General features: G+C 37.2%; 1 protein-coding gene across 1 annotated transcript; it reads left to right on the top strand.

The window, feature by feature from the left end:
- The first annotated feature begins 161 nt into the window (after window positions 1-161).
- LOC131158273 (protein NRT1/ PTR FAMILY 1.2-like) lies at window positions 162-3618 on the top strand. Its single transcript, XM_058113015.1, has 4 exons — window positions 162-409; window positions 548-765; window positions 1760-2304; window positions 2520-3618. The coding sequence occupies exons 1-4, from the start codon at window positions 316-318 to the stop codon at window positions 3424-3426; spliced, it is 1764 nt and encodes a 587-aa protein (XP_057968998.1). The 5' UTR covers window positions 162-315; the 3' UTR covers window positions 3427-3618.
- Window positions 3619-12025: the final 8407 nt, after the last annotated feature.

Below are 12025 nucleotides of genomic sequence, written 5' to 3' on the forward strand. Positions count from 1 at the left end.
GCAGCGCCGCGGAGGAGTGCTCTCTGCCGGTTTACGCGTATTTGTCACCAAGGCTTGGACGTACATGGACGACTCACACTCGCCCCCGTCATTTCTTGGAAATACATTTCCCTTTTACACATATAATACAAAAAATATATAAAACAAATTAAACTAGTAGAGTCATGTTGTTCCCATTACTGCACACTTTCCCATAAATATATTAATGAAGCTTATCAGTCGTATATTGCTCCCAAGTCCAAAAACTTCAACGAGAGAGAGAGAGAGAGAGAGAGCGAGCTAGGGAGCACATTGTCTGGGCAGAGAGGGGAGAAGATGAAGGCTGCATCTTCAGAAGAGATGACAGGAGAAGAGCAGAGGGTTTCAGGGCCAAGCAAGGGAGGTTTTAGGACCATGCCCTTCATCATAGGTATGAGAAATTATATGTGCAAACATATGTATTTGTATGTGTGTTTCTGCCTTGTTTTAATTTAATTATAGTTTATTCCTTAATTGGATGTCTGATATGATTAGTGTTATCTTGTTTCTGAATTTTATGGGTGAGCAGTGAATGAGGCATTTGAGAAGGTTGCGAGCTACGGGTTGATGCCAAACATGATATTCTACTTGATGAAGGGGTACCACATCCAGGCCGCCAACGGGACGAGCATTCTCTTCCTGTGGTCTGCCCTTTCCAATGGGTTGGCCATCGTGGGGGCCTTCTTATCTGATTCTTACTTGGGTCGCTTCATGGTCATCGCTCTCGGCTCTTTCTCTAGCCTTCTCGTAAGCCATTCTGTTCTCGCAGCTTCACATCATATATATACACTCTTGTTCTACTGAAGATTAGCTAGTATGCAGATAGTTTAGAATTAGAGTTTTTTTTTACCCCCCAAAATATTAAGACACTACAGAAAAACATCCTGCCTGCATAAGACTCAATATACTGCTCAAAGATCCAAGTGAAGACTAATTGGCTTAGAGATATATATATATATATATTAGCAAGCCAATCTACTATATATACACGGTTGCCTTCCTGCACCCTAACTCTTATATATATATATATATACATAGATTAGTTGAACTTGGAAGGACATGAACGATCACACAACTCTCTCCTGACCTGATAAATCAAGGATTGGTCTTGGCGAGCATGTTAATTTGATGGCCAATATAGCCATGCTTGAATCTGATTTTACCGTTTACTTGACGAAAACCTAGCTTTCTCCTAGCACTGCCAAAATGTTTCAATATCCATTATGAGCAATAAGAATGAGACAATATTAGGTAGGGCATTTTCTACTCATGGTCTTGTTGAACCTAAGCGATCGACTTCATAGCAACAGTGTCTGTAAGGGATGGAATATGGTGGTCAATTAATGCTTTAGATCATGTTTAAACCCCAGAATGACCAAATTAATACATCGTTGACTCAGCAAACAATAAGTTCGATCTGGATATGAACTTCATTGTCATGAGAACTGAAACACCAGCCAAGAAAATTGAATGACCTTTTCATAGCTATGTGGGTATTGACAACATTGACTTTCACCTTTTCTTGCTGATTTTATCTGATTTTTTTTAAGAAAACAGTACATATCTAAATCATACAAACTATTGTCTCATAGAATCATATTCAATCTTCTGCTTTACAATTCCACCGTACCCTTTTGCTTATATATCAATTCTATTAATAAGAAGAGTAATGATTCTAGAGGAGGGGTAAAAAAAAACTTTTGTATCGACTGCTAAACCTCATTGCATTTTATTTCCACAGGGCATGACACTTCTATGGTTAACAGCAATGATCCCACAGTTAAAGCCTCCTCCTTGTGTCCTTCCTACGGGCAGCTGCGCCTCTGCATCACCCGCTCAGCTTGCTTTCTTACTCTTCTCGTTTGGGCTAATGTCTGTAGGAGCTGGGTGCATCAGACCATGCTCCATAGCCTTTGGTGCAGACCAACTGACCAAAAAAGACAAACCCAATAATGAAGGCCTCCTGCAGAGCTTCTTCAACTGGTACTATGCATCAATTGGAATTTCAACGATCCTTGCACTGACAGTTATAGTTTATATTCAAGAACATTTGGGATGGAAACTGGGTTTTGGAGTTCCCGCAATTCTGATGGTTTTTTCAACTCTTATGTTCTTGTTGGGCTCCTCTCTTTATGTCAAAGTGAAGGCGGACAAGAGCTTGATTTCTGGTTTCATTCAAGTTTTTGTGGCTGCCTTCAAGAACAGAAAACTCTCTTTTCCTTCCAAGAATTCAGATTTCCACCATGGCGAAGAGTTAAAACTCACTGCTCCAACAGACAAACTAAGGTATGTCAAAAAGTTAGCAATACCACATGCGTGGCATCAAGTAATTCCATCAGAAGATTTAAATTTTCTTAACCTTGGATTTTGATTTTGAGGATATGGACAAAATATAATGCAAAATTATATTGAATATTGTCTAAATACACCCAAGTCCAAATCACAGACCCAAAATTCATGCTCCCAAACACAGCCTAACTATACTTCTTTCCTCCAAACAGGTTTCTTAACAAGGCTTGCATCATTAGAAATCCGGAAAAGGACTTAAACCCGGATGGATCAGCTTCAAATCCATGGAAACTCTGCACCATAGATCAAGTAGAAACACTCAAGGCTCTAATTAGAGTTTTACCCATATGGTCTACAGGCATCATGATCCTAATTAGTATGAACCAACATTCATTTTCCACTCTCCAAGCAAGCATCATGGATCGGCACATCACCTCGAAGTTCCAAATTCCAGCAGGGTCATTCTCTGTGTTCACAGTCCTCGCAGTAACTATATGGGTTGCCTTCTACGATCGTGCACTAGTCCCACTACTTGCAAAATATGCTGGAAAGCCCCATGGGCTTAGCGCGAATGTGCGAATAGGAATTGGCTTACTGATATCTACTGCAGCCATGGCTGTTTCTGCAATCCAGGAGAACATAAGGAGGAGAGTGGCAATCGAACAAGGCTTGGCAGATAAGCCAAGGGCAGTCATGGACATGTCTGCTATGTGGCTAGTTCCACAATATTTCATGTTTGGCTTGGCAGAGGCTTTTAATGCAGTTGGGCAGATTGATTTTTTCTACTCTCAGTTTCCTAAGAGCATGTCAAGCCTTGCAATGGCTCTCTTCACACTGGGAATGGCTGTTGCAAACTTGGTGGGGAGTCTTCTGGTGAAGATCGTTGATAAGGCTACATCAAAGGGAGGAAAAGAAAGTTGGGTATCGAATAACCTTAACAAGGGTCACTTGGATTATTACTATTGGTTTATTACAGCGATGTGCGTGGTTAATTTTGGGTATTTTCTTTTTTGTTGTTGGGCATTTGCGCCTTGTGAGGACAAGAAGACCCAGGCCACGGTGGGTGAAGGACAGAATGAAGAAGATGCGTCTAGCTATCAAAGAACACTTTCACATTGATGTTCTGCTCGTTTCTTTTTTTGTTCTTTTCTTATTCCTGTTTGAGAAAAAAAAAGAGGGATCAATTATAGTATGATTCCAGACAGGTAGGAACGTTCCTCCTTTCACACTGGGTTGTTTAGAAATTTCATTGTTATATATATCGTCATTACAGCTATTCCTGTTATATACATTGTGATATTTGCTCTTGAAGGAACTTAGCCCTTAAAATTTTCTCAATGGAATGTTCTTTAATTATTCAGCAGAATAGTTCGATTAAAGAATCAGATTGACGCACCTTGTCCTTGTTGATTTGGAGGCATGGGGATTGAGCTATGAAACATGATGCTATCGTTAACAACAGTTTTTGGTTAAAGCACAACTAATTATTGATATTCATCCTATTGGGTAATATGACTTGGGGTTATGTACACATACAGTAAATCAAAAGAAAAAAAAAAAAAAAGAGTAGGCGAGAAGAACACATCAAATTACACGTCTGCTTACATCCACGGAGCTCCTATGAAATTTTTACCATTTTGTCAATGAAAATGGTCAGAGATTGAAACCAATTCCTCATGGAAAGCTCCAAAGCACTCTTGTACAACAATATAGTGAGAAGAACACCGACGTGGTTCTAGCATAAGCTTACATCCATGGAGCTTTCATGAAAATTTTACTATCTTGTCATTGAAAAGCTTTAAAGCACCATCCTATGGCAAGAGGACAAAGCTCCCATTGACCGCCAATTTACAGCTAGGCCTTTTTTTTTTTTAAATTTTATGACATGGGAACTCTTGCCACAAACGAGCCTTTTGGACCCCCTGGTGTGGCACCAAATATCCAGGGTAGCTACTTACAAACTCCTACCACAAACAAGCCCTTTGGACCCCCTAGTGCGGCACCAAACCCTTAGAGCAACTACTTTCTCCCATGATGTGCTGTCCGTGTAATCTGAATGTGGTCACAGTCTACTCACAATTAGGTTAGATGTTTGGCCAACTAGACTCCCAGGACACATCTCAGGTTATCAACCACATGACGCAGCTAGCCTCTGCATCAATTGCTAGTTCACTGAGTGCATCAATTAGAATTCAAACTCCCAATGCTCCTACTGGATTGCCCAACTCCTTTCCACTGGGCCATGCCCGTGGGGGCGCTGCTAGGCTCTTCAAATATGATCAAGTGGTTTCGCGTGGAGGGGAGGAACCCAAAGTGCATAAGAATCTTCTGCATATGAGTTACAATTCAATATATAAGTTAAATTTAAACTATTTGTGTATTTTAAGATAACTTTTTTTAATGTATTGTTATTGAAAAAAAAATTGTATAGTTCAATTTGCAATGTAATATTTATTATTTCAGTGCAACCAATTTATATGCAAGAAACCAACTCCTATAAAAAAAATATAGAACTCTAAAAATGCCTTCAACTACATATAAGACTTAGTATAATGGTCATGGGAACAATTTCGGAGAGGTATTGTCTGTTTTGACCCACTAATCTCACAGATTTATCCTATAAAAAGCGTCTCACATAGTTGAAACTCAAACTAACCTTATAAGCTCAAGATTTTCCTAATACATATTTGATGTGAGACCATGACATTCTTTCCATCTAATTTTTTTTTGTCAGATTGCTTCCAAGCTGGGTCTCACATGATAGTACCCTTAGAGTGGCTCTAATACTAAGTGTAATGGTCTTGGGTCCAACTTTGGTGAGGTATTATCTATTTTTGCTCACTTGTCTCACGAATTCATCTTAGAAAAGACATCTCACATAGTTGGAACTCAAACCAATCTTATAGTCCAAGATTCTCCTAATGCATATCATATGTGGGACCATGATACTTAGCCTTGTTGGCCTTAACTGTTATTACCATGGTATTGCTTCTTAGAAACATACTAAACCTTGATCATGGTGGAAATACATGTTAACTATGCATTTATGTATACAAGAATGGAGTTAAATATATCAATTCATTTTTTTTTTATATGTGTTGAACTTATAGGTCATATCCCATTTTGATTATGACAAATACTCTCGTATTTAACGTTTGATGAGTTTGTGTGCAAGATTAATTGGAAGTATCATATGGTGTACATATACTTGAAAGAAAATGACGATCTAATGTTTTTATTATAATTTATATTTCATTTTATTTTGGGTCTGTAATATTAATTATGGTATGTAATAATTAATGTATTGCATGCATGATAGGACAAAAAAGTTCAAAGACAATAGACTGACTTTAGGTCCCTAAGCATCTCATGAAAAATAGCCTATAACTTAGAAGTAATAATTATGTGAACAGAGCTATCTTCAAAAGAAAGTAAGGACTTACATGCACAATTTTTATGTGCTTGGTTGACCGAACCAGAACATACATAGACACTTCGGTCGACCGAACCTTCCAGGGTCAAATGTTGACCATTTGGTCGACTATTTTTAAAATGAACTAGCACTGCCCAGTCAACCGAATTAGCACGTAGTTGATTCCTAACGCTCTGGTTGACCGAACCTCTAGTTATAATATGACTTGGTTGACCGAACCTCTGAATTTGGTCAACGAAACATGGCTTGGTCGACCGAACCTCGGAGGGCTTACAATCGCCTCCAATATGGTCGACCAAAACCTTAGTTTAAAAATGCCTTGATCGACCAAACTTTGTAATCTGGTCGACCGAACCTTAAAAATGGTCCATTGAAACTATCGGGTTGCTCGATTTTTACCGAGGTTAAAACGTGGTTATTTTTTATTAACCTTACTTAAACTTTCTCAAAAATACCAAATAGGTCCCGAACGGTTATATTTTTTGGGGTGTCTATATATACCCCCTCATTTAGTTTGATTAGCACCTGATTAGCAAACATCATTAGCAATATTCTCTCTAAAATTCCAAAACCCCATTTTTCACATTCAAGCTCTCCACTTCCATTCTTACTCATCCTTATTGCAAAAATCATTTAGTGAGAGTGTTTTTGTGATTATCTTATAAAGTCTACACTCTCATTGATTCTGTTTGATTGAGATTAATTTTGTTTGAGAGTAAGCTTTGAGTTTTTCTTTGAGACTTTGTTAATAAGTCTTCCTTGGGAAAACTCTTTAGAGTTTGTGAGTTTTGCATTATCATTGCAATACTCAAGAGCTTGTATTGTATTTGTTTGGGAAATAATTTTTACAAGCCGATTTCAAATATCTCTTGTCGTTGATTTTGAGAAAAATAGTTTTAAGATATTTGCATGTGTGCTTAAGATCTTTGTTACTGCACTTTGTGATTGATATTATTATCTTGACACAAAGATCCTAACACATACACTCTCACATTCTGATTGCTATACTTGCATTATTTTTTAGAGTGGACATTGAAACTAAATTGAGCTTATCATATCCTATCATATTGTAGTGTGTTGATTATACTAGTACAAATCTGCTTACTTGAAAAGCACATAATTTTTGTACCCAAAATATGTATTGAGAAATTGTTGTATTTCAGGCATGGCCTGAAAGGGTGATAATTTAGCCCGAAAGGATTGTATGTAAAGGTTGAGGTCAACCTTGTTGTAATTTGACTTGTTTGTATTAGGTGTCGCTCTACCCATTATGTAAGTCGTAGTGGAATCCTTGTGCTTGTGAGTCAAGGTGGGGACGTAGACACATTTGCCGAACCTCGATAACATATTTGGTGTCCTACTTGATTTACTGTGCTTGTTTGAGTAATTTATTTACGCAATTTTATTTCAGCTGCATCTATTAATTCAATTGATTATCTACTTTAGATTGACCATAGAGTTGTGTAATGTTGCCGCTGGATATCTAACCTAGGAGAGAAAAATTTTATAATTGCAATTCACGCCCCCTTTTAGGATTACAGTAAAATCAACAATTGGTATTAGAGCCAGGTTGCTTAGACTTAACCATTTTTCTGCAAAAGATCTAGATGATTCATAACATTGTAACCCCTTTCCTTGAGGGACCCTTTTCCACATGTCCTCCTATTTTCAGCAGTGTTAATTACACCTTCTAGAAACAAAGGATGCGTATTTACCTTCAGAATATTGACTGGAAGGTGTGGAGAGTTATCTCTAAGGGAAACTATGTTCCCATGAAAACTAAAGGTGAAATTAAAGTTCATAAGACTGAAGATGAATATATTGATGAGAATATGAAAGCTGTTAGTATAAATGCTACTTCCATGAATAATCTCTATTGTGGACTTGATGTTAATGAATTTAACAGAGTTATGTCATTTTCTTCTGCTAAGGAGATATGGGATAAGTTAGAAGTCACCTATGAGGGTACTAGAGACGTTAAGGATAGTAGGATAGACATGTTGACTAGTGAGTATGAAGCATTTAGAATAAATACTAGTGAATCCATTCAGGGCATGTACACTCGCTTCACACACATTATTAATTCACTGCATGCATTAGGTAAGACATATTCCACATATGAAATGATTAGGAAAATCCTTAGGGTATTACCACTAGTTTGGGAAGCAAAGGCTAAGACCATATCTGAGGGTAGAAATCTAAAGGCTATGTCACCAGACGAACAGATAGGGTCACTTATTACGTATGGGTTAGCTATTAATGAGAGACTAAATGAGCACAATAGAATGAAGAAAGTGACTGCTTTAAAAACATTTACTAATACTTCTAGTGAGTGTAGTGAACCTAAATCTGGAAATGACATGACTATGTTTACTAGGAAGTTCAGCAAGTTCTTTAGAAAGAATAGTAGGCCATATAGAAAATTCAGAGATTCAGTATCTGAGAAGGGAGAATCTAGTAAAAGAAAAGAAAAATCAAATGCTCCCACGTGTTACAATTGCAACAAGGTAGGACATATCAAACCTGACTGCCCATTGCTGAAAATGAGTCTAGGAAAAAGAAGAAAGTTATGAAAGCAGGCACCTCATGGGATAAACAAAATAGCAATGATTTAGATTCTTACAGTATTGACTCCGAGGTTGCTAACCTATGCTTGATGGCACACGGTGATGAGGTATTGTCATCTTGCTCTTTATCTTCATATTATTTCTGATGATGATGATGATTGTGATTCTGATAGCATGCCTACTTATAAAGAATTGCAATATGAATATATTCGCGTGTCAAAATTGCTAAATAAAATGACCAAGGAAAATGATTTTTTGAAAAAGAAATGTGAAAATTATTCAAAGCTTGTTGAAATGGGAAAATTTGTTCATTCCACATGGTAAGAAGAAAAGAATTTAAAAATGGCTGAACTTGAAATAAAATTGGAGGATAGCTCTAAAATTACTTAAAAATTCACTAAGGGCCAATGCAATTTTAAAAAACTCATTGAGGCCCAAAGAAACTCTCTTAGCAAAGAAGGTCTCAAATTTAATGGTATTGAAATGTGAGACGACCTAATCTTTATTTAGGACATATTACTCAAAAATCAAATTCCCAAATTCTACCTAAAGATCCTCAGTGTTGAATGATATGTTTTAAATGCAAACAGATTTGTTATATTTAGTTTGACTGTCCATTTAGAAATAAGCATGCAAGAATTAAAAAGATATGGAGAGTCAAAGGTGAATAAGGAACTAACCCCTTTGGACCCAACAAAATTTGGGGACCAGTGTTAGTTACTTAGATATTTTTGTAGGTATGCTTAAGGTTGTCCTCTTCCAAGGACAAGTGATACTTGTATAGCGGCTACTCACGGCACATGACCGGCAACAAGGCCAAGTTCGTCTCCATCACTTCCAAGGAAGGAGGATTTGTGACATTCGGGGACAACTTAAAAAGGAAAATCATCGAAGTTGGTAAGGTTAGTAAGGAACCTTCTCTTGTTATTGATAATGTATTACTTGTTGATGGCTTGAAATATAATCTGTTAAGTATTAGCCTATAATGACCCAAAGAATAATGGTATTTAAATAATAGAGAGAGAGAGAGGAAAATGGGAATAGTAAAAGAGGGCGTAGCAGACTTTGTAGACGAACACTTCGCGTTCGTCCATGGCGTGGCACTTTGGGCTCATCGACAAGGGTGCATTTTGTCGATGAGGAGAAGGCATTCGTCGACGAACCTCCTTCTTGGCCTCGTCGATGAGGTGACGTGGCTTGTCGATGAAGCCCATAGTATAAATAGCCTAAAACTCGGATTTTTATGCAGAAAATAAAAAAAAAATTCCCTTATTCTCTCTCCTCCATGATTTCTCTCTTTTCTCTCTTCGATCTCGGCCCCATTTCTTGCCGGATCGACGATTTGAGGTCAGCACCACACTCTTGAGGAAGTTATCTCCAAATCTGCCGGAGCGGATCGTTGGTGGGAGAGAGTTTAAGTTCATCCCTGGTTTAAGGTAAAACTTTTTATGCAAAATTTGGTCTTCCCATAGTTATAGAAAATGTTATTCACGGAAAAATACTGAAGTTTAGTTCTGAGAGTTGTCATTTTCAGGGTGTTGAATGGCGAACCCTGCGGGTGCTGGACGAGTGAATTTTAAGGGGGTTTTTTCTCAAAAATTAGGTAAGGGAATAAACTAAAGTAGTTTTTTTCATGCAAATTATTATTATTATTTATCAGAAAATTTATTTTCAGGAAGCATGTATAATATATATGAGGAGATTGATAAAAATGCATATTTAGAAAAATACTGCTATTATGTTGAAATGTATATATATTAGTATGAAATGCCAGAAAATATGGTTTTTAGAATGGAATGTATGGTTTATTTAGTAATGTGTGACATGAATATTATTTTACATGAAAAGTAATATGTTATGACAATTTTACGAAGAAAGCATGTTTTTAGAGATTATGAAATAATGCAGTACATTATGTTTTTAAATTACATGATAAATGGATTATTTATTCAGAATGATATGTGTGACATATTCAGCGCAAGACCATGATTAATAGTCGGCACAAGGCCGTGTATAATGTATGATTTTGACGCAAGGCCGTATGTATATGTATGATTTTGGCGCAAGGTCACAGATATGAAAGTAATTGGCGCAAGGCTATATGTATTTTTGTTATCACATAAAGTGCTATCAATCTGTTTACGCTAAACTGTATATTATCATGTATTTTATATTATTAGAACCCAGATGTTAGTTTAGTTCAGTTACATGAGCTCAGTACTGTAGCTATACAGATAAGGTATTATGTTCAGACTTGTGCGAACCACCCCTGCAAGTAGAGGGGATCGGAGATGGATAGTCGATGTGGCTTTCAGTGTAGAGTTGTAGACGTCCAACTGGCAGTCTGGACCGGGGTGTGGTGGACCCATCATATTTACAGATATTTTTGACTTGGCAGTGGTTGGCTAGCCATTGTCGGGTTCCACCTTTGGGTTGCACAACCCGTCATAGAGGGTAATACATGACATCAGCTAACTATACATCCTAGGTGAATTTTCCGTATTATTAGCTATATCAGACATTTTATGAACTGTATGATTTATTAGAAAATACAAAAGTATATGATTATTCAGTATATTATGATGAATGTTTCAGGTATATTAGACATTTCATGATTAGTATGAGTTATTAGAAATTATGAAAGTTATGATTATTTAGATATGTTATCATAAATTTTTTCCAGCATATGAAATGTATTGTATATATATTATAGCACCAAATATTCATGTTGCCACACAACTGTATTTAGTTTATTTTCCATTACTGAGAAGTGTCTCACCCCGAACATTAAATAATTTTCAAGAAACCCAAAAAGATCAGCGGATCGAAGCCGCCGTTGAGTCAGTTGTGCTACCCTTCTAGGAGGGTAAGTTTGGACTAGGATTAAGAGATTTTGATGTGGGATCCTAGAGTGTTTTGTTTTGTATTTTTGGGAGATTGTATATAAACACCGTGTTTTGGATTATATTTGACTCTGGTATTATGTACTTTGTGGTTAGGAGTTATTGATTTACATTTACTGCTACTTAGGTTCCGCTGTGTATGACAGGTGTCCCCGTTACCCATGGGTTCGGGTTGACTATTTTACTAATGATGCTTAATTATATGATAAGATAAGCAGATCGTTACAGTTTGATATCATAGCCTAGGATGCTAGGTTCTATAGACTCTAGAATGCAATAGTAACAATAATACCAGAGTATAGGATAAGGGAATTTGAGGTTTAGTTTTCTAGTCTAAATGCAGGACTTCCGTGGTGGTTCGTGTGATTTTCCTGGGGTGACGATTTCAGGAAATTCATGGTAAACTATCGTCGGGTTAGGTATCTAGGTTGCAGGATTGAACATTCAATTAAGATCAGGAGTGATGAATTAATTAAGGGAATATTGTACTAGTTGGATGATATGTTATGGTGATAGGGTTCTAAGTTAAGTTCTTTGTTTTTAAGGATAGACCCTAGTGGCAGTAGTGCCCATGCTAGTGGAAACGAGGGAGCTGGGCCCTCAGGCGTTGCGGGCGGTGATTCAGATGCAGTCTTACGCAATGTCGCATAGCAAGTCATGGCTAAAATTGCTAGGAATTCTAAGGAACAGGGTGGTCCGTCGACAGGCCATGGTAGCTCGATCGAGAAATTCATTAAGATAAATCCTTTGGCTTTCTTAGGAGGAACTGATCCTACAGTTGCAAAAAATTGGGTGCAGGAGATCGAAAAAATATT

The sequence above is a fragment of the Malania oleifera genome, chromosome 6, assembly GCF_029873635.1.
Source record: "Malania oleifera isolate guangnan ecotype guangnan chromosome 6, ASM2987363v1, whole genome shotgun sequence".
Lineage (NCBI taxonomy): Eukaryota > Viridiplantae > Streptophyta > Magnoliopsida > Santalales > Ximeniaceae > Malania > Malania oleifera.